Source organism: Aethalodelphis obliquidens, unplaced genomic scaffold, assembly GCF_003676395.1.
Source record: "Aethalodelphis obliquidens isolate GAN/ISIS:26980383/991018 unplaced genomic scaffold, ASM367639v1 scaffold35, whole genome shotgun sequence".
Lineage (NCBI taxonomy): Eukaryota > Metazoa > Chordata > Mammalia > Artiodactyla > Delphinidae > Aethalodelphis > Aethalodelphis obliquidens.
The window spans coordinates 5,405,452-5,433,274 of NW_020837979.1; the positions used below are offsets into that span (position 1 = coordinate 5,405,452).

General features: G+C 44.2%; 1 protein-coding gene and 1 non-coding gene across 3 annotated transcripts; both read left to right on the plus strand.

The window, feature by feature from the left end:
* The first annotated feature begins 814 nt into the window (after positions 1 to 814).
* Positions 815 to 25,692, plus strand: RNF149 (ring finger protein 149). Of its 2 annotated transcripts, XM_027128786.1 has the most exons (7): positions 818 to 1,390; positions 10,808 to 11,058; positions 13,370 to 13,438; positions 16,000 to 16,082; positions 18,315 to 18,411; positions 21,989 to 22,187; positions 24,858 to 25,692. In XM_027128786.1, the coding sequence occupies exons 1-7, from the start codon at positions 940 to 942 to the stop codon at positions 24,899 to 24,901; spliced, it is 1,194 nt and encodes a 397-aa protein (XP_026984587.1). In that variant the 5' UTR covers positions 818 to 939; the 3' UTR covers positions 24,902 to 25,692. The 2 variants fall into 2 exon arrangements, with proteins under 2 accessions (XP_026984588.1, XP_026984587.1); XM_027128787.1 differs by lacking the exon at positions 21,989 to 22,187 and having other exon boundaries at positions 815 to 1,390.
* A 1,390-nt stretch (positions 25,693 to 27,082) lies between these two features.
* On the plus strand, positions 27,083 to 27,196 carry LOC113632218 (small nucleolar RNA SNORD89). The gene has a single exon (XR_003437737.1). It is a non-coding gene; the product is annotated as a small nucleolar RNA SNORD89 (small nucleolar RNA).
* The last annotated feature ends 627 nt before the right edge of the window (positions 27,197 to 27,823 follow it).

The window sequence follows — 27,823 nt, forward strand, 5'->3', positions numbered from 1 at the left end:
GGAGCAGAGCTTTAAAATGCCGTCCAAGAAAGACTTATAACAAAGGGGACACAGAAGAGGGTGTCAGGCCCAACAAAACGCCTGGTGTGAGTGACAGCAACCTACTTCCTGCAAAGAAGGAAGATGAATCACTCAGAAATCAGTGTTCTAAACTTCTTTTCCTGTAGCAGTAAGGCTTCCTTTCCAAGGCAGTTTCATATGGACTGTCACCCAGTTTTTATTTCCAAACAATACATTTTCTCTTTTTATATGTTTATTGCTGTACCATTCCAATGCTCATCTATACAAGTAGTTGGATGCACTCACTTCAATGTTACAGACTATACACAAAATACCAAAATCAATTAGCATTACAAAATCGGTAACAAAAGTATCTGGAAAATCTGTGCAGCTTTGGCGTTTTTAAGCTGTTTTCCAATGTTTTAGACAAGCAAGGCCTTTGCCACGTGCCTTGCACAGTGAATGCTTCACAAACATCCGTTCAGCGATTTTACACAACCAGGTTCCCGCGCCTCTTGGCCGGCTCGCGGAGAAGTTTCCCGTTTCTCGGGCTGTCACTTCCCATACCCCCGCCTCGGCCCGCAGGGTCCTGGGGCCCCGGGACCACCGGGCCGCAGGAATCTGGCGACACTCCATAAAGCACTCGGTGGTCCCGAGCCCGCATGCGTGGCGCCGGGCTCTGCGCGGGGGGCGGGGCCAGCCGAGGCCGCGCCCCCGCTGCCCCGCCAGGTGCGCGTGCGCCACGGCCCCGCCCTCCGGCCCCGCCCCGCCCGCCGCTCCTTCAGGTGCGCGTGCGCCGCGGCCCCTCTCGCCACCGGGACTGGGTCTTCCCGGGTTCGGCAGCTGGTGTCGATTATCTCTGCGCTTTTCGGCGGCCTGGCACGCCAGCGCCCTTCGGCTCCCGCCCGGCCCTCTCCCGGTCAGCCCGGCGGCGGGGCCATGGCGTGGCGGCGGCGGCCCGAGGCCCGCAGCGGGGCCCGCGGCGCGCTGGCGCTGCTAGCGCTGGCCCTGTGTGCGCCCGGGGCCCGGGGCCGGGCGCTCGAGTGGTACTCGGCCGTGGTGAGCACCGAGTACGTGGACCCGCAGACCAACCGGAGCGTGCGGAGCGTCTCGGAGAGCGGCCGCTTCGGCGAGAGCTCACCCAAGGAGGGCGCGCGGGGCCTGGTGGGCGTCCCGCGCGCCGAGGACCGCGACCCCGAGGGCTGCGCGCCCCGCACGCGCTTCCTCGTGCCCGGCGGCCGGGGAGCCGCGCCCTGGGTCGCGCTGGTGGCGCGCGGGGGCTGCACCTTCAAGGACAAGGTGTTGGCGGCGGCTCGGCGGAACGCCTCGGCCGTGGTCCTGTACAACGAGGAGCGCCACGGGAACCTTACCGCGCCTATGTCCCACGCGGGTGAGCCGCCGGGGCGCGGGGACTGGCGGGGCGTCCGTGCGCCGCGGTCCCGGCCGACCGCGAGGGGCGGCGGCGATGGGCTGTGGCCGAAGGGAACTACGAGGGAAGCGCTAGGTTGGCTCGGTGTGATCCCCGGGGGCTCTTAGGAGGGAGGCGAGCCTAAGGACAAGATTAGATCGTCTCTCTGGGCCCTTCCAAGTGGAGGGAGGTGCGCTGTGCAGGAGGGTGATGGGGAGAACGGAAGAAATTAAAACCCGCAGGAGGAGGATTGTGGGTCTCGCCGGCGGAAAGTCTCATGATTCCTAATCATGGATCCTTGCCATTCGGCGTTCCCCAAAGTCAGGTGGCGCAGTAGTGGAAGCTCTTTCCCAGGGCATTCCAGGGTCTGGCTCTCCCTTCACCATGTAAGGTGGTGGCTTGGTGACACTCTGGTGTCTTCACTTTCATAAAACATGTCAATATTCTGAACTTTTGAGTGGGACAGTCTGGATTCAACTGAGTCAGAAAACCTGGCCTTAAGTTGGGGTATGTTTTCTCACTTGCTAAATAGAAGGTTATAATACTGGCTCAACTGCCAATCAGATCGCTTGACACTTGAGTTTAGTTGAAAATTTTAAAGTTGTGATCATGCAGGAAAAGATCTTGCTGTTGGGACTTCCCTCGTGGTCCAGTGGTTAAGACTCTGCCCTTCCGCTGTAGAGGGCACGGGTTCGATCCCTAGTCAGGAAACCAGGATCCCACAAGACACATGGCTTGGCCAAAAAAAAAGAAATTTTACTCCTTGCCGGGTGACCCTTCCCACACACTGTTCTCTGGGGCAACGGGTTGCATCGTCAAGCAGTCATGAAAGTTTAAAAGGTGCATTTTGCAAAGTTATCATCCTTAGAACTGAATTCCAAGTGATAGTCTACCAATACACGGCAGAGTCGGAAGGCCTTCGAAGAACACGACTTATTCTGAACTTACTGGGATTAAAATCTCTTTAGAGAGTTTCTGCTGCTGCTGCAAGTCAGACATCCTTTTTCCTGTGCTTTTGGTTTTTGTTCTGTTTTGGCTTCTTGGATGCAAGTTCAGAATACCTGTGCAGTGAGGACAGGAGAGCGACTTCGCATTTGGCCCACTTTAGCAGAACGAGGGAACAGAATTCTGTTGAGACGTGAGGAAGTGAGACTGTTGGAACCACGCCTTCAAGATGTTGACGGCAAGGGCTGGGGAGGTGCTAAAAAGTGCGTGGAAACCCGTAGGGCAGGGACGGGTGGGCTGGATGGCAGCCAGGCATATTGAAGTTGGATGGAGTGATCTGGTAGAGGTGTAGGTTGGAGAAGAGGTAACAGAAAGAGTCAGGTTTTTGAGACGGACAGCGGCTGGGTCCAGGATACTCGTGGAGGGGTTGTCCTCAGATAGGAGAGGGGAAATTCCTCAGTTGCAACAGAGAGGAAGTGGGTTTGGGGAGGAAACGGGAGCAGATGTCCCCGTGGTGGCACTGGGCGATGCACCACCTTTGGTGCAATTATTCCAGTTGTCACCGTACCCAAGTCACGTCTCTACCAACCTCTCGTGAGAAGTCCTGTCAGAGTTCACACAGCGTTCCAGATGCATCCTGTGGACAGGCACCTGCCAAAGAAAAGAGGGCAGTGTGTGAGGGTTCTCTGGTGCTGGGGCCTTGCAGTCCCTTCTGAGTGATACCGTAATGGGGACTTTTTCTTTTCCATGGCAGGCCCATCAGCGTACGGTTTTCTAAATCTGTTTACTGCATTTTTTGGTAGTGACATTCACGTCCTTCCAGGCTAATTACACTTGTTCTAACCATGGTTCAGTAACCTTGCTTGCTTACATTATTGACATATAATCTCTCCAGGCCCAGAAAACACCCAGGCCCACAATGCCCTGGGAAAGAGCTTCCACTCATTATTGACATATAATCTCTCCAGGCCCAGAAAACACCGAATTGGTGTTTATTTTACATCTTCTTCCTGTGAGCTTCTGTTGCCATTATCAGTGTCTATTCTAGCCTTTTTACTGTGAGAATAATTCTGTTTGAGAAAAAAGACAAAAGTAACAGCATTAGGAATTTTTTTTTTTAATGTATGAAAGTTCCCAGTGCAGAGTCGGTATTCTCCGCTTCTTCCTCCCGACAGCCCTTCGAGGTGGGTACTTTAACCCCGTTTTACAGATGAGGAAACCGATGACCAAAGAATTTAAATGCCTGGCGCATGGTAACACGGTGATCTATGGCCAGATCATTCTTTGTTGCGGGGCCTTTCCTGGCCTCTACTCACGAGATTCCAGTTGCGACAACCAAAAATGTCTCCAGATATTGCCAGATGTCCGGGGGCAGAGGGGATGACAGTAGCATCCAATGTTTTGAACCACTGACTTAAAAGGAGGTGAATTTGGTGTAGTGTGACCAATGGGTTACACAGAGGAGACGCTGGAAACAGGGAATCCACTTAGACCAGTGTCTAGTCCAGGTAGAAGTGTGAGGGCCTATAGTGTAGTGGTCACTAGAAATGGAAGGGCATGACCCTCATTCTCAGAAGGTGGCCCCACTGGGGACAAGGGTACAGCTGTTTCATGGTGTTTTGAGAATGGACTAGAATTAAGAATGGAGTGAGTGGAATTAAGTCAGAAGAGGAGACAGCTTTGATGGACTAGAATTTGAAACGTTACACAGAACGTTGACGGCAGCTCAGACTTTGCTTTCTCGTGTTTTGTCAGAGTGTGGACAGGGCCAGTGTAAAGCACTGATCAGCGGTTCTGTGCCGGGGCTCCACAGAATAGGTCGAGGTGGCTGCCTGTAAACTCCAAGCATGATAGTCTCCTCCCAAGTCTCAGAATTTCACCAGTTTTTCTTAGACCTGTTGCTTGACTACTAGAATCCAGTACAAGATATTTTGGATTTAAATCAGTATTTTATTGTGGTTCTAAAATAAATCGTGACTTTAAGATAATATTCTATCAGGACATCTGTAAGGACCGTTACCCTAATGCCCAAGGTTGGTTCCCTTTACTTTGGCAGATGGATATACAGCGGCCGGTCTGGGCCAAGTATGGTGCCTGCTTGGGGGTAGAAACGCCTAAGACGTGTGCCGGGACTTTGAGGAGTTCCCAGCCTAGTGGGAGCGATAAACAGACCTTTCCAGGCAATGTGGTTTGGACCTCGACAGAATTACATGCACAGGTACTTAGAAAGCATAAGGGAAGGGCATCCGATGCAGAGATAGTGCAAAGATGATTAGAAGTCAGTTTGACCAAGAAAAGTAAAAATTGATGTAAGTCAGACCATTGAAATGAAAGCTTTTGGAGAGGGTTGGCCTCGATGTGGTGACCGTTAGTTAACAGCAGGCTGCTCCTTTAGCTGACATCTTGAGTGGCTGTTTAGACTGGCCCTTTAGTTCTGTCAGCAGTTTACTGAGTGCCAAGTACCGGCAGGGCTTCGAGGTGTGTTTGGGGAAGGGGCCGGAGTTGGGGTGGACGGAGATGACACAGGTGATGCGAAATCCTTACCTCAGGAAAGATGTGCGTTTTGTGTTTGCAGAGCACGGTGAATAGTCTCTTATGAGTGAATGAAGCACGATGATCTTGAATGCTGCCCTGTCGCAAATGACCTAGACGTTTAGATTTGAGAGTAGAATGTGTTTCGGTGCCCTAGGAAGAGATGGTACCTCCCAGCCTCCTAGCAGGTGGGATTAACTCAGACAGTTCCCAGCCAGATGGAGTGCTGAAGCACAGCTTAAGCTGATGAAGGCATCTGAGTGTGTGTCTGGTACGCGGGGTGGAGCGGGGCTGTGGAACCTTCTGGGTGAAGGGAGTGGCCTCGGAAAGGACTGCAGGCCTGAGGCGACGAAGTGAGGCGTCTGGAAAGCTGCAAGGAGATCGCAGGAAGATTGTTGAGTGCTGTACTCAGCAAACGCAGAATATCCTTGAGCAAGCCGGGTTGCGCGAAACAAAACTCGTCCTAGCCCACCAGAAAGACACTCTGTTCGCCTGACGGCTTCCCATTTTGGAGACGTTTCCGTTCATATTTGGTGTACTGTTTCCCCTGCAGAGGGAGTCTCTGATAATTCTCCTTATTGGGTCAGTTCAAGGATAATACCGGAAGATAAACCAGTTTTTCAGGTTGATTCATTTGTACAGAAACCCTTCTGCTGGGCCATCACTGTGTGATGCTGAGCGCAAAAACTAATAAGTAAGAACTGTAGTCCTTGTCTAGTGAGGGGGCGGGGCCCAGGAAGACATTCTAGCAGGAGGGTAGAAAGAGGTGTACTTCAGAGGCATTGCTGCATCTTAAAAGATTTGACCAGGAATTCTCCAGGTTTGGGGAGGGGGGGCGGGAGGGATGGAGAGAATATGGAAGTTAAGTTATTGGAAAAAAGAAAACCTGAAAGGTCATGGGATTCTCTAGGAGATTTAAAATGTATTTCTCGCTGCCTGCATCTAGAACAGAAATCTAAGCCACTACTTTAAATATTTTAGCAGTTCCCATCTCCTTCAAGAGAGTGTTGAAATCTACTTTAAATAGTTTCCTAGGGAGGAGGAATGGTACACTAGACTCAAAGGTAACCCTCCAGAATGTTGAAGCTATTGACCAAAACAGATTTTCTTTTTACATTTTTTGTTTGTTTTTGACAAGGTGGTAAGGGGAACTGTTATTTCTCAAGTAGGTTTATGATGGTGTGCTCTGTTTGAGACCTTATGCGACGCCGATGTGTAAGACAGAAATCCAACAGACTGCCTTCAAGGAGTTTAGCGGTGAGGTCTGTAGGTTCTTTTGGGGAAGGGCGGGCATTGCACAAGGTGACCTTTTTCGGTCAAGTGTGATTGGTAGCACTGAGGCCTGGGGAAGAAACACATTCAAAGGGCTTTTTCTCCCCTTGTCCCAAGACTCTGCGCGTCTGTGTCTGGAGAAGGCACAGGCAAAACGTTTGCTTTGACAATCAGCCGTGACTTGCGCTCTCGTGCCACTAGGGCTCTCTAGGACTGGCCCCCGGTACATCCGGAGGGGAGGGCAGGGCCAGATGCGGGGCCTGTGCTCGGCACCCCTTGGGGTTGTGCGCCCAGTGACCCTGAGCTAGTGCATGTTTACTCAACTGCCCGGCCTCCAGTTCATCCCACACATGCCCCAGAAGAGCCAATCACGGGATCGAAGAAGTCTTCATTCCGAGTTTTTAAATCTAAAGTAGTTCCCAGAAGCAATCTTGCTGCTATAATTAGAGTGCAGCAAAATTTAGCACTCAGTATTTTTTTTTTCAATTTCTTGTAACTTAACTAAGTTTCCTAGGTGAAAAATTTCAGATTGATACTGGAGGTGTTTTCCGTCCCAGCTGTCCTGATAATCACTGCTTGTCTGCAGCCCCTGCCTTGAGGTTTCGGGTGTTCTCAGCTCATCCCCCATCTCTCACTCATTTAGACAACAGATATTTATTAAATAGTTACTACGTGCCAGCTTATACATGAGCCACTGGCGTAATGAGATAAGCAGGATACATTTATGTGTATTTAGTCACTAACCAAACTGGGCCAGTCACCATTCCAAATATGCTCTTATATGATGGTTTCACAGCCCAGAAATCTCCCTTCTTTTGCTTGGGGAACTTTTCCAGTCCGTCAAGATGCACTGACTTCCCCGTGAAAAAGTTCCCTCCCACCCCAGACAAAATGATCAGTTCATTTCCGCAGTTTTCTGTTATTCCACATTCTCGTTAGATAAGCGACAGCCCCAAATAGAAAAATTCTCATCCCCATTTTACAGCTGAACAAATACTTTCAGAGCACGCAGGCAGTGGTTGTCCGAGGGAGATGTGAGCCTGGCTGGCCCTGGAGCCTGAGTCCCCCTGAATGAGGAGGCAGGGCAGAGGCACACGTAGGAGCTGGGGCTTCAAGCCCTGGAACTGGGTTTTCCAGGTGGTGTGTGACATTGAGCAACTCTTTTTTTTTTTTTTTAATTGGAGTATAATTGCTTAACAGTGTTGTGTTAGTTTCTGCTGTACGATGAAGTGAATCAGCTATGTGTATACATATACCCCTCCCTCTTGGACCTCCCTCCCCCCATCCCACCCATCTAGGTCATCACAGAGCACCGAGCTGAGCTCCCTGTGCCATACAGCAGGTTCCCACAAGCTAGCTATTTTACACATGGTAGTGTATTTAGCCCTCGTCTGTAAAATGATTACTTGACTCTTTCTGCCTCAAGTGTGAGACAGAGTGAAAGTGCTTCAGAGTTGGTTTTCCCCGTTAACACACAAAGGTCATTCTATCATCAGCACCAGAAACTGTAACTGTAACTGTAGCATAGCAACATTTTGTTTTCTGTATAAAAGAGAGACAGGTACCTGGGGTTCATTATACTCTCCTTTCTACTTTAGCATGTGCTTGAAATTTTCCACGAAAGGAAACTTTTCTTAATTTATGAAAAGGGCTTTCAGCTTATAAAGCACCACATAACCATAAGTGGTATAAGTATCCTAATTGTTTCTGTATTTGTCTTTCTCAGCTAGGAGATGTTTAGTTCCCTGAACACAGGAAATGCCTTGCTCCTTATTCAGTCTCCCCAGTGATGATGTAGTAGATTGTGTGAGTGCTCAGACAACTGGGTTACTTGCCAAGGAGCACTTTTAGGGCTGGGTCATAGGATCGGCCTCCAGACAGCAGCCACCTGAGAAGGGTGCCCTTCTGGGTTTTCAGTAACTAAATCCCCACGGCCCAGGGCGGATTTGCTACAGATTAAATTTCTCTCTATAATAAAATAGTGTGAGAATGTGGTTTCACTGTAATGCCAGAGAACAGTCTTTAAATGTACTTTGTAAGTTAGTTTTTGAATAGGTAATATGTACACCTGATAGAGAATTTTTCCTGTGTCCAGCTCTCCCCCCGCCCGGAGGCAGTCAGGGTCCCCAGTCTCTGGGGTAGCCTTCAGGGGGATCTGTACTGATATCGCCACGTACACCTCTTGTCCGCACAGTTTTACATGCGGCTTTTTTCCTCTTGTGTCTTGACTGCCGTCACTATTAACAGAGCTGCTGCCTCAGACTGTGTACACGTACTGTAAGTTACATAACTATTATTGATGGACATTTATTTTTTTTTTTAATAAATAAATTTATTTATTTTTGGCTGCATTGGGTCTTCGTTGCTGCGAGCAGCCTTTCTCTAGTTGCGGCGAGCGGGGGCTACTCTTCGTTGCAGTGCACGGTTTCTCATTGCAGTGGCTTCTCTTGTTGCGGAGCACGAGCTCTAGGCTCGCGGGCTCTAGAGCGCAGGCTCAGTAGTTGTGGCGCACGGGCTTAGTTGCTCCGCGGCATGTGGGATCTTCCTAGACCAGAGCTTGAACCCGTGTCCCCTGCATTGGCAGACGGGTTCTTAACCACTGCACCACCAGGGAAGTCCCATTGATGTACATTTAGGCTGTGATAGCAAAATTTTAGAAAAAACACTGGCAATAAATATCTTTATGGATTCCTCCTGTGTACATACATAAGTATACCTTTGGAATTAGTTTCTTGGATCTGGAATTGCCGGGTCAGGGAAACGTGTGCATTTAAAAACTTTTAGTAGCTGTTGCTCTCCATGCCAGGTTGTAATAATTCACTCCCCCAGGAAGAGTGCCCGTTTATACTTGCTCTTGCTGATATGGCGTATCGGACTTTTTGATGTTTGCCAATCTTTTAGGTGTGTTTTCATTTGTACCATGACTTTTCATATGTTTAAATCCTTTCTGGGGGGAGTGATCGCTAATATGTACTGGATTTCTTTTGGGGGCGATGAAAGTGTTATGGAATTAGGTAGTGGTGATGGTTGCCCAGCCTTTGTGAATGTACTAAAAACCATTGAATTGTACACTTATTTAAAAGAATGAATTTTATGGCATGTGAATTATATGTCACTAAAGATGCTGTTTTTTTTTTTTTTAAACCCATTTGTGTTTTCTGCAAACTGACTTAATTTTCTTTCTGTTGCTCTTTTTCTTATAGGAAATTAGCTTTTAGTCTTTGTTACGTTCCATGTATTTTTTCCCCGTTGACCAGTTGCTCTTTTGATCTTGAGTCCTTGACTTTCCTCTCTTTTAGCCAGTGCAGAAAATTTTTGTTTTTATATAATTGGTTAGTTGCTCAAATCTTTTTTTTTAAGAAGTTTCGAGGTGATTTTTTCACACTTGGAAAGGTTTTCCTTTAATATTACTTTTTTTTTTTGCGGTACGCGGGCCTCTCACTGCTGTGGCCTCTCCCGTTGCAGAGCACAGGCTCCGGACGTGCAGGCTCAGCGGCCATGGCTCACGGGCCCAGCCGCTCCGCGGCATGTGGGATCTTCCCGGACCGGGGCACGAACCCGTGTCCCCTGCGTCGGCAGGCGGACTCTCAACCACTGGGCCACCAGGGAAGCCCCAATATTACTTATTTTTTAATTCCCGTGTTTATTCTGGCTCTTTTATGTTTTTTCTTTTTTATATGTTTAAATCTTGGATTTGGTTAGAATTTATTTTGGCTTAAGTTGCAAAGAAGGGATGCAGCTTTTTAGTCTCAGGTGATACTCAGTGGCACCCACACTGTTTTTTTAAAAAATAATCCATTTTACCCCATTGATTTGAAATTCCACTTTTATCGTTTACTGAATTCTTTTATGTATTTGGGTCTAGTTTCTGGGCTTCTTATTCTGCACCATTCTGGTTGTCTTCATATGCTACTACCACACTGTTCTAATTACTTTGACAACAAAGGCTAGTCCAGGTTTTACTGTTTACAAAGTTTTCCTGATTGTTCTTTATTATTTTTCCCCTAAATGAGCTTTAGAAGCAGAATTTTTAAGGTTTTTAAAATCCCATTGATAATTTTAAAAATTAATTTATAGATTCATGTAAAATTGGCCATTTTATCCCTTTTTTATTTCTCTTATTTTTTTGTCTTATGTCTGCTGGTGTCCTCAGAACAAGATGAAATAATATCGAGCACAGTGGAACTTCTCCGACTGCCTCCCTGAGTTAGTGGGTGTGCTTAGGCATTCGTATTAATAGTCACAAGTTGAAATTGGTCTGTGTGGTTCTTATGTTGGTTTTTTGCTACCATGCTTGGTTCTGTTACCTTAGAAATAATTTTAAGGCTGCTTTTTATTTTTTTCAATCTGCTGTGGAGCACTTTAAATGTCATTAATGTTACTTGCTCTTTAAAGGTTTGGGGGTAGAACTCACCTGTGAAACTGAACGGGGGGTGGGGACGGCTCTTGCTTTCTAGGGGGTAGTTCTTAGTGATTTATTCTACTTCTTATGCAATCAGTGTTTTCTCCTTGGAGACCAGTGTTGGTAACTTGGGTTTTCCTAGAAAGTTATCCATTTTCTCACAGTTTTGGTTGTATGTGCATGGAGCCATACTTTCTCTGTGTCTCATTTTGTGTTCTTCATATTTGTTCCTTTGTTCTTTCCTGCAGGAACAGGAAGTATAGTAGTCATTATGGTTAGCTACCCCAAAGGAAGAGAAATTGTGGATCTGGTGCAGAAAGACATTCCGGTCACAATGACCATAGGGCTCGGCACCCGGCACGTACAGGAGTTCATCAGCGGTCAGTCCGTGGTGTTTGTGGCCATCGCCTTCATCACCATGATGATTATCTCATTAGCCTGGCTAATATTTTACTATATACAGCGCTTCCTATACACTGGCTCACAGTTTGGAAGTCAGGTAATTGTCTCTTTAACTTTGCTTTTTAAAAGATAGTTTGTAAATATTTCCTATATATATTGCTTGAAATTATTGGACAATATTCTTAATTTCATTATCACTCACAATATTTAAGTATTAATATGGGGTTTTTTGAAATATAAATTTATTTTATTTTTATTTATTTTTGGCTGCGTTGGGTCTTCGTTGCTGCGCGCGGGCTTTCTCTAGTTGCGGCGAGCGGGGGCTACTCTTTGTTGTAGTGCGCGGGCTTCTCATTGCGGTGGCTTCTCTTGTTGAAGGAGCACGGGCACTAGGTGCGTGGACTTCAGTAGTTGTGGCGGGCAGGCTCAGTAGTTGTGGCTTGCGGGCTCTAGAGTGCAGGCTCAGTAGTTGTGGTGCACAGGCTTAGTTTCTCCGCGGCATGTGGGATCTTCCCAGACCAGGGCTTGAACCCGTGTCCCCTGCATTGGCAGGCGGATTCTTAACCACTGCGCCACCACACCAGGGAAGCCCCAGTGGGGGTTGAAATAAGTTTTAAATTAGAATATATTAAACTTTCTGTTCTGTGGGAAATTGGGTCATGTTTCACTCCTGCAGAGACCCTCTCTCCTTCCCAGATGTAAAGGGATGACAAAAAAGCAAGGCATGAGGTGGGGGGGACCTGGTTCTGTGTTTCGAAAGAGAATGGGCTTCCCTGTCTCCATGGTGGAGCCACGTTCAGAGCCATTTATCTGCAGAGACTGGTTCAGTAACCGGGGAGACAAGGGCCCTCTGGGTTCCCCACTCACCTGTTGTCTTGAGAACCGCCCCCTTCCTGGCTCTGCAGGCAGTAGATGGTCATTTCTGGGTTGTCTTCCACCTCCGACTCGGAAGCCTCTGCCCTTTTAGGGACGTTAGCAGATGAGTGTATGGAGCCCCTTCCTCAGCTGATGACGTTCTTACCAGTAATTAAACATAAGACTGGTTTCTTCTAAAAGGGAACCCTCTTGCACTGTTGGTGGGAATGTAAACTGATACAGCCACTATGGAGAACAGTATGGAGGTTCCTTAGAAAACTAAAAATAGAACTGCCATACGACCCAGCAATCCCACTACTGGGCACATACCCTGAGAAAACCATAATTCAGAAAGAGTCATGTACCACAATGTTCATTGCAGCTCTATTTACAATAGCCAGGACATGGAAGCAACCTCAGTGTCCATCGACAGATGAATGGATAAAGAAGACGTGGCAAATATATGCAATGGAAATTACTCAGCCATAAAAAGAAACGAAATTGAGTTATTTGTAGTGAGGTGGATGGACCTAGAGTCTGAGTAAGTCAGAAAGAGAAAAACAAATACCGTATGCTAACACATATGTATGGAATCTTAAAATAAATGGTTTTGAAGAACCTAGGGGCAGGAAAGGAATAAAGATGCAGACATAGGGAATGGACTTGAGGACACGGGGAGAGGGAAGGGTAAGCTGGGACGAAGTGAGAGAGTGGCATGGACGTATATACACTACCAAATGTAAAATAGGTAGCTAGTGGGAAGCAGCTGTGTAGCACAGGGAGATCAGCTCGGTGCTTTGTGACCACCTAGAGGGGTGGGATAGGGAGGGTGGGAGGGAGGGAGACACAAGAGGGAGGAGATATGGGGATATATGTATATGTATAGCTGATTCACTTTGTTATAAAGCAGAAACTAACACACCATTGTAAAGCAATTACACTCCAATAAAGATGTTTAAAAAAAAAAAGGTTTCTTCTTCAGACATGGAGTTGAAAATAAGTATTCTTTAGCAACAAAACAGCTCTTAAGTTAACATGTGGCTGTTGTGTACATTAGGACTTCAGTGGTAATTTCTTCTTTTTAAATTTATTTATTTATTTTTGGCTGCATTGGGTCTTTGCTGCTGCGCGTGGACTTTCTCTAGTTGTGGCGAGTGGCGGCTACTCTTGGTTGTGGTGCGCGGGCTTCTCATTGCGGTGGCTTCTCTTATTGCAGAGCATGGTCTCCAGGCGCGCGGGCTCACTAGTTGTGGCTCGTGGGCTCTAGAGTGCAGGCTCAGTAGTTGTGGTGCACGGGCTTAGTTGCTCCAGGGCATGTGGGGTGTTCCAGGACCAGGCCTCGAACCCGTGTCCCCTGCATTGGCAGGCGGATTCTTAAGCACTGCGCCACCAGGGAAGCCCTTCAGTGGTAATTTCTTAAAATTAGTTTCATTGTAGTCATCTAACTTTGCTGTTTAAATGAATTTTTTCCACATCTGCTTATGTTATAATATATGAATTTTTTAAATAGTGACTTAAATTTTTCAATAATAAGAATGTTTTTCCTCCCTAAGAGCCATAGAAAAGAAACAAAGAAACTTATTGGGCAGCTTCCTCTTCATACTGTAAAGCATGGAGAAAAGGTAATATTTTCATAGTTTTTTGTTTGTTTGAATTAAACTGAAAACTCAGTTCCTCAGTCACACTGGCTACATGTCAGATGCTCAGGTGGCCACATTGGCTGGACAGTGCCCACACGTCCATCCTCCACCTGTCGGTCAGACACAGGTAACTCTGAAGAAGCTCTGGTCTCTACCGGAGGCCCTGAAGCTTAAATCCATCTCCATTAAATCTCATACTCTCTGTCCATTCTCCCTGAGACTCCTTTAGTTACAGGGAGAAAACACAGGGATTTGTGGAGAAGGGGAGAAAAGATATTTTTAAAACTTTTTAAAAAAGAAGCGTTTCACATGGCCAACCTGAGACTTTTAAAAGGCCAAAATCGTACCAGAGTTCAGAAGCATTTTGGAATAGGACAAATCCTAACGAAATCTCGGAACCTCAGGTTCTTAGAGGATAGATTCCTTAAAGGAAAACTGTTGCTAACGCAGGAATAGTTATTCTCCTAATGGTCCGTTTACTGTGCTGGGAAATGTTGATGGCTGTGTTGACATAGATAGCTATGCGTTGGTTCCACTGTTTCCACTTTCGTTTTATCTCCCTGAGTTGTTGAGATCTAGTCCATGCCGATCCCCCAGTCTCCACTCCCCTGTAAGTGCATTTGGGTCCACATCTCCTCCTCTGACCTACTTAAAGGATTAAAGCTTCAGAATAACACTCATTAAACCTATAGACCTTTGACTTTAAAACTTTGGAATCTGATATTAATGGTTCATGTGGAATATGTAACATATTCTACTCTTGGAATTGTACTGTCTGCTTCATTCTTGCCCGAATGCCTTATGTTATAATAACAGTGAATTTTCATAGTTGGCGCAAGGTCGTGCTTTCTTTCCATGTAGATGTATTAAACAGGAGAAGTGTAAAAAAAAAAAAAAAAAGAAAGAAAGAAAGATATTCCCATCTCATGGGAAGATTAACATCTCATTTACAAATCACGAGGGTCCCTGGGGAGAGACTCCAGCAAATGCCTGGGACAAACTGTGCATTCGGCTGGCAGTTCCGTGACAAGCATGGAGTTTTATGTTCCTCTTGAAATGTGTCTTCTACTCTCTGTGGCAGGAAATCTGTCCTTAAATATGAGAAGACATAGATTTATATGTGTCTAATTTACTGCATGGAGTCTTTGAGAACATAAATTAATTGATATCCTCTTCGTGTACAGAACATTTTTGAAAATAGGCTTCTATGGACTGTTTTTTGAAAGTTGTCAGCAATAATGGTTAAAAAAAAAAAGGGATTCATAAATGGTCCATGAGGTACACAGGTGGATTTTCTGACAATTTTACATTTTAAACTTGTACAGAAAAATACTGTGTTTTTTCTTAAATCTACATTTTGTCCAGTTCTGGAGACTGTATTTTCTAATTTTTCTTTTCTTGTGAACTTGATCACAGTAATGTGTAAGCTTGTAAACCATTAGGGAAATAATTATTTCATCATCCTTGCATGGCATGTGAAAAAAGGTGATAATGTGTAGTTGCAACATATAATTGTAAGTGCTGTTACAAAGTTAATTTTAATACAATCTTTGATAGCAGTATCTACATGTAAAATCAGTTTTTACTGCTTGCTTGTTAACATGTGACCTACGTGGCTAAAGATATTTTTAAAGAATTCCGAGATGACTGTGAAGCTGTGTCCCATAAAATTAACTTGCTAAAGTTGCAGGCACTGATTGGTAGCTCCTGAATCCCCATCCCAGAGTCCTGGGAGAGAGAATCTCATTGGCCTGTTTTGGGTCAGGTGATCAGGCTGGCCGTGCCTACTTCGGTAGATGGGCTGAAGCCAGGTGGGTGTGTCCAGGGGGTACCCAGGGAAGTGGGGGAAGGGCTGACACCGCCAAAAAGGTCTGTGACCCACAGATTCTCAGAAGTTGAAATTTTGTCACAAGACTGCTTCTTCCCCAGCAGTTTTTGTTTCTTTTTACCTCTATTAACTTGATATATGAAAAAGGTGACTTTTTAATTTATGGTTCTTTTTTGCCAGTGAGGTGAATACATTCAGATATTAGCTATTTGCATTTTCTCATCTGTAAGTTATAACTCTGTTCTTTCACAAATTCTAATGAAAGGGCTTTTGTTTTGTGTTTTTAATGACTCCAGAAAACAAGTAGCTAATTAGATATTCATGCTTTGTTTTACGTTTGAAAAATAATTTACTTTATTAGAATAAAGCAGGCATTTGCATTTCTACAGCCCTTAAAATATGATCACTTAAAAAAATGAACAGTAGCCTAGAATTTAAACATAATTCGTGTCTGATTAGGTAGATGATGAAATTTTTTCTTTTTCAGCCAAATTCTTTTTAAAAAAAAATCCCTTGATAATGGTAAAAATAAATACCAAGTAGAAATTATCTGTGTTTAAATTCAGGATGTACCAATGTAGAGTAGAATTCATCATTGTTTTACCCAGGTTGTAGTGAGTTTTGGTTTTGTTTTGTTTTTGTTGTTGTAGTGAGTTTTACCAAGCGTATACTGTATACTAAGGATATAGTAAATTTTTTCCTCTTCTTTCTACAGGGAATTGATGTTGATGCTGAAAGTTGTCCAGTGTGTATTGAAAATTTTAAAGGAAAGGATGTTATCAGAATCCTGCCATGCAAGTACGTTCTCTTACTTCCTGAGATGTTAAAAAATTACTGACAAGTTTCAGGTTTCTGACCAAAGAGTGAACATGTTTTTCATGATATGAAGACCTTGCTATCAGGTGATATCTTGTGATCATCTCACCTTTTAGAAAAGAAGCTCGAAGTCTTCAAGGCTCCTCCTGTATTGTTTTACTTTAGAATTGCTTTGCTTGGAGACTTTAGGTGACCATTAAGACCCATTATGTCCTTTTGTCATAGATTGGCTTTTTAGTCTTTTAAGCAAGGCTTCTTTAGGGTCCTGGGAATCTATACTATCCATTGAGCTATTCAGATAGGTGAAGGCCCTGGGAGTTAGGGCCAGGAGCAGCCCGCAGATGTGCCTCCGGCTTTGCTGGGTTTTTTACTTTTAAATATTTTAATACTTAATGTTTTGAACTAGTGAGCATTCTCCCAGACATTTATTAGAAATGTTATTTTTAAAGACATTTCCTGGTGATGTATCTTTGTCTACTATTTTCTACCGAGATGTCTTTTTTCTTAGATTCGGCTCTGCTGTTATTGGCACCCTGGGTTCGGGTTCTTTTGGGGGTTGTGTGAAATAAATATTCCTCCCTTATTTCATTAATTTATTTTCTTTAGCAACAGGAAGTTATGTTTCCTTTTTAATAATGAGATACTTTGTTAACTTTTTTAAAAAATCGCTTTGTTAGCAGAAAGGTGTACAAAGATTATGTTTTAAAGCTGGTCAGTTTTAATTATACTTCCCACCTATTCGAAGCAGGTCACACGCTAAAATATAATTATGTCTTGCTTTATGTTTGCAAAGTGTTTTTGTGTCTATCCCAGTACTTTATAGGGGATTAAGTTCTCAGGAGTTCTGTAGAGGAAATGAAGGCATGAAGATCAGAATACCAAAATTAATTTCCCTGCATGAAGATGGTGAACTTAAATCTCCAGGCATTTATATGGGTGGGTGTGGTGGATACTTAGTGAATTGGGGTTAGTGTCGGGTGATGGTGTCCTGTAGAAAATTATTAAGATAGAGAAGAATTTTTACTCTAGGTGGGCTTTAGGGCACGTCTTTGTGACCTGGATGCCACACAGTGAGCGCCTGAGGCCGATTTCCTTTTATAGGAAATCCAGATACTCCTGAAGGCGGAGCTGGGATTTGCACTGGAGCTTCACAAACAGACGAGTTTACGTGTGCGCTTATCCTGGTCTCCTTCATGGGGTTTTATTCCGTCCATCCCCGTTTCCTCCTATGATTTATATCAGCAAATTTCCGAATAAAGCCCACGTGTTGGTTTTGTTTTTTCACAATGATTCCAGTGGGTCAGTTTCAGTTTGAGGATGGAAAGGTCACAAGACAAGCTGGACTGGACCATGTTCTGTCCTTACATGCTGTGATTTTTAACTGCACTGGCAGATTTCCCTTTGACGGAAAGGTCTTCAGACAGTGACGACAGTAATAATAATGAAAAATTACTGAGGATTTATTGTGCCCAGCACCCTTGTAACCACATCACACGTTTGCTCCTCAGAACAGCTGCAGGGTAGGTGCAGAGTGGCCTCAGGATCTAGTTCAAAGTCACAGCATCAGGACGCACAGCTGGTGTCTGAGCCTCATCTGTGTGGCTCTGATACCCACAGCTGCTTACCTGCAGTACAGGTAGAGAATGTAGGTTCATCACAGAGGAGGGGAAGTCAGCCAATGAGGACAGTCAGTAAAAGAAGAAAATTCATATGTGGTTTTTCTTTTTTTGATTCTGAAAGCGATATGTTCATTCTAGAAAAATGCAGATGCTGCAAAAATATATAAGACCAAAAAATAAGTGTTTTTTTAGCCTGCAAGCCAAAGATGACTTGCTAATATTTTGTTGTATTTCCATTGGAGTCATCTTATAGACTTATATCAGATACTATCAGTTTAGTATTACTTTGTTACTATTAGTTTACTCTTGGGTTACTTAGGCCGCGTTTATTCCCAAATAAAAATACATCCTAGCATGATGTGAAAATAAACCATGTTATTTTTGTGCAGCGAAGGGGGTATTTCCCTCCACACGCCAGGTTCTGTTTAACGTGGAGAAATAGCATAGATGGCTCCCTAGGGTGAACGGATAGACTGGAATGTTGATTTGATAGCATGTAACTTGTAATGAGCAGATGAGTTGGTGGAATGTGTTGTTTCCTTTATAAGATATAAACATTTATTTTAAAACATTAACACATACTTAATTTTTTTAGGCATATTTTTCATAGAATATGCATTGACCCATGGCTTTTGGATCACCGAACGTGTCCAATGTGTAAACTTGATGTCATCAAAGCCCTGGGATATTGGGTTTGTTACATTTTTGTTTATATTCAATCTCTGCACCCCCGTTCTCCCTGAGTGATTGGATTCTGTTCCTGACCAGAGGCAGGAGTGGACTAAATGCTCCTTCTAGCATCCTGGTGGTTCCTGAAGAAATTTTCCTCTTTATTAAAAGTGAATTCTTAAGACATTCCCCAAAATCAGTGAACTAAATTTGTGATTACAGAATAATGTGCTAGGTGTTTCCTTAGAGTTTGTACTTAGAGTGGTATCTTTGATAGATGTCGGTGTGACGCTGCAGGGTGTATAGGTGCTAGTCAGTGTCATATAAACAGGAATGACTGTAAAATGTTTGAAACGGAAGGAGCCTCGTGCACAGGTGCACATTTTACACACGAGGAAGCTAAGACGCATACCTCTTGACACCAGCTCTCCCGATGCTTGGGTTTCAGAGTCAAGATGCTGCGGGGAGATTTATCCTGCACCCAACGTGCTCCATCACTTTGTGATACTGAGATGGTCCTAGACCTTCCTCAGAAAATAGAGACGGGAGGGCAGAGTGAAAGAGAGCGCGTCGTGGTAGCCACGCACTGATGCCTTACACGAGTTATTACAGACTCTTCCAGCCCCTATGGGAGGGAAGCGCTGTGACTCTCCTTACTTTACTAACTAGAAACTCGAGCTCAGAGAGAAGTAGCTCCCCTAAGGTCACACGGTGAGGTAATAGGGAATCAGCTTTCAGGTGCAGGCTTGCTTAATTCCAGTGTCCAAGCTCTAAACTACCCTCCTACCCAGAAGAGGGGAGGGACATAGATGGGGGGAAAAGCCCAGATCTTCCTAGATTGTTATATTTTTAGAGTCGTCCTATAATCTATTAATGTCTCAAGATATTCTTTTTTTTTTTTTTTTTAATTTTATTTATTTATTTACTTTTGGCTGTGTTGGGTCTTCGTTTCTGTGCGAGGGCTTTCTCTAGTTGTGGCAAGCGGGGGCCACTCTTCATCGCGGTGCGCGGGCCTCTCACTATCGTGGCCTCTCTTGTTGCGGAGCACAGGCTCCAGACGCGCAGGCTCAGTAGTTGTGGCTCACGGGCCTAGTTGCTCTGTGGCGTGTGGGATCCTCCCAGACCAGGGCTTGAACCCGTGTCCCCTGCATTAGCAGGCAGACTCTTAACCACTGCGCCACCAGGGAAGCCCTCAAGATATTCTTGATTAAATATAAATAGTTTTGAAACAGAGATCTTTGAAAGAAGTAATTTAAGTATCAAATATATTTTTCTTGTTGCTAAACAGAGCTTTTGGCAGTGTTTATTACAGAGGTAGAAACTACAAAGAGGTTTTTTATTATGATAATGATTTTATGTGACTTAAAGCCATAACAGCCTTCAAGGCTGCAGGCCCCCTTCGGAGTATTTTTCATTTTCTAGTTCAGCGTATCTTCAAAAGAGAGCTGAGGGACCACGCACTGCCTTAATAACCAGTGTGATTTTCTGTGAATTATAATTTTCAAGTGCGAGTTCCAGAGGCCTCACCGTAGGTACACGGAGAGGGAGGCAGCAGGACTGTCTTGCTGGAAGGTCATCCGCCTGGATGTCTGGAAAATGAGCCTTTGCTGTAGAATTTCTCACATTCGTTGGGGCGTAGTCTTGATAACTGGCGGCTCTCCCCAGCGTGGAGGCTCACCCCCGACTGCCTCACGCCTTCCTGGGACCGCATTTGGAACAGTAGAACCCAGGGAGCGAGACGGGTGTTTTTTGGGCAGTTTTCCTTCTTCGTCTTTTCCTCTCGTAGATACGCTCTGAAGCTTCTTTTCTTCGTCAGTCATTTTAAACCTCTTTTCATTTCTAAACCTTTGTGCAAAAGGCATTTCACTGACCTTAGCGTTGAGACTTTCATCTTCGCGAGTTTTGCTTTTTGAAATATATACGTATGTTTCATGTGTTAAAAATCAAGACTCTTCATTTTATATCAGGTTGGATTGCTTTCAGAATGTTCAATTTCAGAAAGCTAGAATATGTGTCCCCAGAAAGCTTGCTTGCTTTTTTGAAGAAACCTACAGTAACTTTAAATCAAACTTAAGAAATTAATTTGTCTTGCCTTTAACTTTTTTTTTTAATCCTTTGACAAATCTGCCATTGTCTTTGGGCCCATTGGCCCCTCCTGCGTTGGATTGTAGAGATAGTTATGACTCTCATATGGTAACTAGTTCTCATTTCCAAGAAAATGAGCAGGTGAGAGCGGCTTTGAAGTGCCTCTTGTCCCTGTTGTGTTTGTTGGCTCGTGGGGCGCAGGCATTCATCAGGGGAGTGATGCGTAAGGTGCTGGGTCTGAACTTGGCTCCAGGGAGACGAAGGGACAAGACTCAGGCCTCCTGCCCGCAGGCTCCTGGGGGGCTCCGCTTTCTGGACTGGTGGGTGGGAGCCGGGCCTGTGGCCCACCCCGCTGGCCAGGGAGGCCTGTTTGAAGAGTGTGGGCACAGAGGAAGGTGGCCTTGACCCTGCCAGCTGCATGTGGGAAGGGACAGGGAGGGCTTTTTAGAGGCACGTCTGAGCTGCGTGTTCAAGGGTTAGTGTATCGCAGGCAGTGACCAGGTGGGGTTTGGGACGGGCAGGTAGTTCAGTTTGGCAGGTATTTAGACAAGTACCTGGAAGAACAGACTAGGGTGGGCTGTGCGCAGTCCGGATGCTACAGCAGCTCGACAGGATTTGTCGGTTGGTGTGTCACGAGTCTGTTCTGCAGGTGTTCGGTTGCCTGTGAGAAGGCAGGGAGCCACGTGGTGCCCGGGAGTGAGGAGAGGGTTCCAGAACACGTGTGGAGCCAGCCATGCGGGCGGCAGGGCCCCTGGCCCCGAGGGCCCCAGGAGCGGGCGGCAGGGCTGAGCCAGGGTTCGCAGGAACAACCCCCCCCAACGCACACACCTTCGGTCGGTCACTCAGCAGCAGCTTCGGCCATCACGACACAGCTTTGACCCTGGCGTGAATCAGGAAAGGTTTCTGGATGGCCCCTGAATTTCGAGACTCGGACGTAGTGACGCTTATAGAGTCTCCCGCTCTGACTTTCATGATCTCCTTTTCTTCTTTGAAGCAGCAAATGGGGAAGCGAGGCAAAGTGGCGGCGGGTAGACACCCTTTCTGGAAGGAAGGAGCAAAATCGGTTATCTTCAGGTGAACGCAGGCACAGTCTGCAGCCCTCTGCTGTTCAGAAGCCTGCTTGTCTCCGAAGCCCTGGCACCTGGCAGCCATTAGGGCAGTCATTCGAGCTCAGGGCTCCAGCCTCAGTGACGAGCGCCCAGCCAGGCTGCTCAGAAAGGCAGCAAAGTGCATTTGTGACGAAGCTCCGCTTTCTGTCAATAAATAGTTTAAACGGTAGCATCGTTTGCATCGAGGGGAAAAATGGTTTTTAGAGGAAAAGGATTTAGGTCTTGAAAAGCTGCTTATTGAAGAGTGCTCGTTTTCTGGTGATGCTAAATAAATAAGACACTGTTGAGCTTTTTTGCCATGTTCATGTATAAAAGTAAATATTTTGTATGAATTAGGAGCAAAAGATGATAGATGAGCCTGATCGTGTTACTGAGAAAAGGTATTTTCTTTGCTCTAACTCTCAAGGGAGAGCTTGAGGACCTGCAGGAGACGCCTGCCCCAGAATCGCCCCCCGGGGGCGTTTCGACTGCAGATCTGAGTCTTACTTTACCAGATGGTGACAGAAGTGACGCGGGCAGCTCAGCACTGCCCACCACCAGCGACTCCGCGCCACCTTGCGAGGCCAGTTTTAAAGAGGATGCAGGTGAAAACACGGCCTTGCTGGGTGAGTCTTTTGCGGGTTCTCAAACAAAATGATGTTATCGGTGGTTGAAAGAAGGTGAAGAAATACATAAGGTGCAGAAAAGCATAAAGGAAGAATGATAACCATGACCTCACACCTGCAAATACCATTTTAACATTTCCATAAATATACTTCAGATGCTTTTTCTGTGTTTAAGGATGGGGAGAATATCATTCATGTGCCGTTAGGTGACCTGTTGTTTTTTTTTAATTTTTGGCTGCCTTGGATCTTTGTTGCTGTGCGCGGGCTTTACTCAGGTTGCGGCGAGCGGGGGCTACTCTTACGTGCAGTGTGCAGGCTTCTCTTTGCAGTGGCTTCTCTTGTTGCAGAGCACGGGCTCTAGTTGCGTGGGCTTCAGTAGTTGTGGCATGCGGGCTCAGTAGTTGTGGCATGCGGGCTCAGTAGTTGTGGTGCACAGGCTTAGTTGCTCCGTGGCATGTGGGATCTTCCGGGACCAGGGCTTGAACCCGTGTCCCCTGCATTGGCAGGCGGATTCCTAACCACTGTGCCACCAGGGAAGCCCAGGTGACCTGTTTTTTCCTCTTAATGTGTGAAGCTCTTTCTGTATCAGTAGACAGGACACATGATTTGGTACAGCTGCGTCGTATTACATTTTGGATTCACTGTAATTTCTGTAAACCACATCCTGCTGATGGACTTTTGTCATCAGTAACACTGAAATCATTTTGTGTATACATTTACCACCTCTCTGTAAAATAATGAATTGCATTGTTTTAAATTACTAATGCAATTATCTTCTTTTCATATTTGTTGGTTATTTATATTTCTTTTCTGAGTTGCCCATTATTTCATCCTTAGCTTCTTTTTCTATGGAGAAACTAATTTTTCATACTGATTCTAAGAGCTCTTGGTTTTTGATTTTTATCTAGTCTAGCTTCTCATTCTTTCATGATTCTTTCTGCCTTTGACAGCACGCTAACTTAGGAAAATCTGTCTCATCTGAGGGTTATTTATTTAAATTTTACTGACATTTGTGGCTTTGTATTTTACGTTTAAATCTTTAATCCGCATTGTTTAAGGGGAGATTTAACTAACCTATTTTTCCCAAATGTTTAACCACTTGTCCATTGTTTAGTGATAATTACTTGTGAATAAGTTTTGATATTTGAAAGGCAAGGCAAATTCCTTCATCTGTATTCTTTTTAAAAAAAGAATTCTGAACTGTTCTTCATTTTTTAAGATTAATCTTAAAATCAACTTGCCATGTGTAAGAAACTCCCATGAGAATTTTTATTATAGTTGAATTAATTTACAGGTTATTTTAACTGGGAAGAATTGATGCTTCTAATTTTGAATTTTGCCATCCTGGAAGAGGAAGCATATTTTCCCAAATCGGTAGTATTCAAACTGAATCGGTTTGTCTTTTTTGTCCATTTTTAGAATCTGGGAGGCAAAGACAGAAATATGAGAACTTAAGTTTTAAACCAGTACCAGAAGAAGAAAGAATGCATTGTGTAAGAAAAAGGGAGAATGAATTTCAGAGAATGAGGAAGTGGAAAGGTGGATTGTGTAGGAGTTCTCCTAACCAGCTCTCCTGCTGGGACTCTGCCTTGTGAGGCAGAGAGTTCCATTTATAAATGTTTATAAATGCTTCTTGTTTTTAGGAATTCCATTGCTTTGTGCCTAAGTGCACACCATTGTTATTTTTTTTTTACCATTGCCTTCAGGCTCCAGAAAGGAAATGAAATTTGTTTCCTTTAGTACTTGACTACCCTTGAGATATTTCAGGACAGGTAAAACTCGTATCCTCAACTAAATTTCCAAGTATTTGTTCAGGTAATTCATAATTCACTCAGGTAATTTGACAGGTAATTTATATGTCAATGTTCTTTCTACCCTATAATTGGATCGTTTGAGAACTATTGGAAAAGATCAATTCTTTTAAGCAGACATTAGTACTTTAGTGTAGTGTTAGTACTTTAGTATAATGTCTGCTTATAATTATATTAGTATAATTAGTGCAATGTAGCTTTACTCCTAGCTGAGCTAACATTTGCTCAGGAGCGCCTAGGAAATGGATGCGGGGGTTATTAACGGTAGCCCGCTCCCTGGAGGACGCGTCTGCCCGAGGGGGCTCCTCTTTTGTCTGCTTGACCTAAGGTCTGATTGAGGAAGTATCCTGTCACTGTAAGAAACCTTTTGTGCTGAAATTATCTTTTACTCCTCTTCCTAGTAACATCCAACTGGATTCGAAGGCTGGTTTGAACCTCTCTGTGCCTCAGTTTCCAGTCTTTAGATTGGGGATAATACAATACTTGTCTCTAGCTCATAGGGTCTATATTGCCCGGTAAATGCTAGCTACTGTTTTCATGGGTGGTGACACCATTGCTATGTGTTTGAAAACACACTCTAATTAATCCCACCAGCGCAGCCTGTATCTTTTCTATAGCACCGTGCTGACCACATAAATACTCATTAGGCTAATGCCAGAAAACCTCTCATGCTGTATGTGAGGAGGGTGTTTATATATTTCCTTGAGTGTCTGGAATAGGTTGTCGTTTTTCCATGTAAATTTTATTTAAAATTTTCCGTAATTTGTTTCTTGAACTATGATCTCCAAATCTAACAGTGTTTATGTAATTAAAGTTCAGAATATACCAACTAGTGCTGGCTTTTGTTGTTCTGTTGCAGAGACAAGCAGGAGTGACCCTCAGCGTGAAGGACCTGTCTCCTAGCATATAACCTGCCGGCGGTGTCACGGACAGAGCTTGGGCTTGAATTAAAGGACATTTTATTTTTTTTACTTTAGCACATAGTTTGTATATGTGAAAATAATGTACATTCTTTTACCTTTCAGGTTCTGATTTGATATACAAAGGGCTAAGATACTTTATTCTTAAAGAGAATTTTTGATTAGTCTTCATATATTTATCTACTAAAATGTACCATAAGATTCTTTCTTCTCAAGGATGGTTCTAGACTAAGCACATTGAATTCAGACTAGTTAAAATGGAGTTGTGTGATTATATTCAGTAGTTGATCACATGAGTTTTCCTGGAGGAAAAACTTTAGAACATGAAACTTGTAAATGTGATGAGAGAAATCTATCGCTTCCTTGCACCTCTGTACTATAGAGAGATTTCCAAACCTTAGAGCACTTTCATTGTTTTTTATTTGGAGTTATGGGAAAAGCACTGGTTGACTTTAGGATTTGCATTTCTCCCTCTCGTTACCTAATTTCTAACAACCTTGATGGGGAGGAAAGTTTTGTCCATTTTTTTCTATACAAATAAAAAAAGCTACGATTCCGTATTGCGCACGAGCATGAAGTTCTTCGTTGCTTGTTAAAGAAACGGAGTAGACAGACTCTGATGGGCTCTGATATGGCGTTTTTGGGGGTAAATGGTGAATATACCAATTCCAACTGCAGTTTAATCTCTACAATTATAAAGCGTGGTAGATGGGGACTTTCCATTGCTGTTGTAACAAAATGAACAAGTAACCGGTTTCCTTGATTAATTTTAAAGCAGACTTAATGGCGGTGACCTTGTTTAATCATCTCTTCTCTCTACTCTTGTTTGCTGTTCTTCCTTGGCAGTGGAGGTGGAGGGAGTGGGCTGTTCAAGCTTTCGGGGGCTGCTTTCTAAATTGATAAAGCGATTAAACAGACACACACACTGTCCTCACTTCTTAGAGGTGGAAGTCAAGGATGAGGAAGAGATTTTTTTAGAACTTGAAATTGTAGCCCTTTTTCGTTTCCAAACTAGTTACTGTGTGGATCTGTGTGGGTAAAAATACATGTTTATTAAGAATATAAATTTAAATAATTTATTTTTATAGCTGTTTCTAAGATGTAAAGTTCATATAGCTTATTTTTTTCAAACTATTTACTACACTTTGATTCCAGCCACTCAGTGAAATACTAGGTGAGTAAACAGTGGAAGTAAACTGAGGCCAGTTTCCATGTGAGGAGCTATTGGAATAGAAGTTGTCTTAGTTTGAGCTCTCATTTCAACAGACAGCCTCAGTAGGTTTCCATAATAGCAATTATCTTTGAAATCCGCCTTCTGTGGTGCATTGTGGATAGGAAAATATGTCCTTGATTTTATACTGAGTAGACTGTTTGCTCTTTGTATTTTAACACACACAGTAGGGAAAGATGCTTTAATTCTTCCCAGTAGCCAATGAAGCTGACTTTTAAAAAGAATACTGTGACAGATCAAGGTAAATTGTTTTTGATGATTATGGAAGTGTGAGTTCTTAATCAGTGGCTGTCAGCTAGAGCTTTCCTTCCTTAATTCAGAAGTTTGAACCCTAAGTTATAAATAGAAGAGATTGGAAAAATTATAGTGCTCTTATTTCTAGAAACACAAGTCTTTAACAGCAGATAAAGAAATTAGCAAGAGAAGACAAAACTTCAGTACCTCAAAAGGAAAATGTTTCCTTTGATACGCTTTTCTTAGGTGGAAATAAACATGATAAAGGGTCAAATATTACTAGAATTTTTGCTGAAATAGAAACTTGATAAAATGCTGGGAATCTGGGGAATGTCAATGAAGAAAGATTAGTAAATGAGAGATGTAGTTAAGGTTCTATTATTTATGGCAGTAATCGATTTCCTTCTGACAGTTGTCATGAAGACCATTTCTTCACAAATAATGTAGAGACAGTATTTTTTCTTTTTAACTGAGAGCCTCAGGCAGCCTGTGGAGGAGGGCAGTGTACCCATGGATGTGAACACCCCGCAGGCTATTGCCTGCCATGCTGCTTCCGGGCTTCCCATCAGAAAGCCACGACGCCCAGAGGGGAGGCGTACACACAGCACCTGGAGCAGGTAATAGCTCTTTGCATGCTGTCCTTTTAGGGATCTTGAATCCGCAGAGCCTTTCCTGAAAGACTGCTCCCTCCCTGTAGTTACTGAGGAATGATGACACTAAAAGGCCGAATTGCAGTGTGTCCCTCAGCAGTTGGCTCTCTGTGGGCGCACGATGACAAAACCTCCTGAAGCGAACCTCTGGTCTGACCTCAGTAATGTCAGGGCAAGATTTCCAAGATAGGCCTTTCCAGCGAGCTCAGATATTTTTAAGAAAAGATAATCAGTGAACCTTGGGGCAACTTCAGGGCTTGAACATGCAGTAAGTACCTCTCTACATGCTTTAGGATATACTTGCTGAATCAAAGACCACTAGACTCATGAAAACAATAACAACAGTAATAGACCTTCAGGAACCGGGTGTGTTTTTACATGGACACAATACCCAGCGTAACCAGATTCCCCAGTAAGATGGCTTCGTTTGGCTGTAGTCTTCCTTTGAGCACATTAAAGTTGATGTGATCAGTGAAGGCTGAGGTTAAGTGAGCATGCAGATATCACTAACTACAACCTGAGGTAATGACATGTTTTCGTCAGTTTCTTTGGGCTCACTGTAAGCCCTGCTTTGAGATTTACAGAGCATGGGACGCTGGCCTGCCCAGAGCTCGTCTCGTGTGGCGCACGCTGTGCTTCTGTGACGCAACAACCAACCAGAAAAGCCACCTACGCTTTTCCCAGTTAATTTTGTTTTTGAAGTTTTAAAAACACTTATAAGCATTTCATTCATCAAAAATACTAGTACTTGTATTACTGGTTATGAAAGTGAAACGTCTACAATATCATC

Excerpts from the sequence above, each read along its gene's own strand:
- RNF149 (XM_027128786.1), top strand. The coding sequence starts at position 940 with ATGGCGTGGCGGCGGCGGCCCGAGGCCCGCAGCGGGGCCCGCGGCGCG. Across the intron at positions 16,083-18,314 it reads ATCAGAATCCTGCCATGCAA|GCATATTTTTCATAGAATAT; the intron begins GTACGTTCTCTT and ends TAATTTTTTTAG. Across the intron at positions 22,188-24,857 it reads TGAAAACACGGCCTTGCTGG|AGACAAGCAGGAGTGACCCT; the intron begins GTGAGTCTTTTG and ends GTTCTGTTGCAG.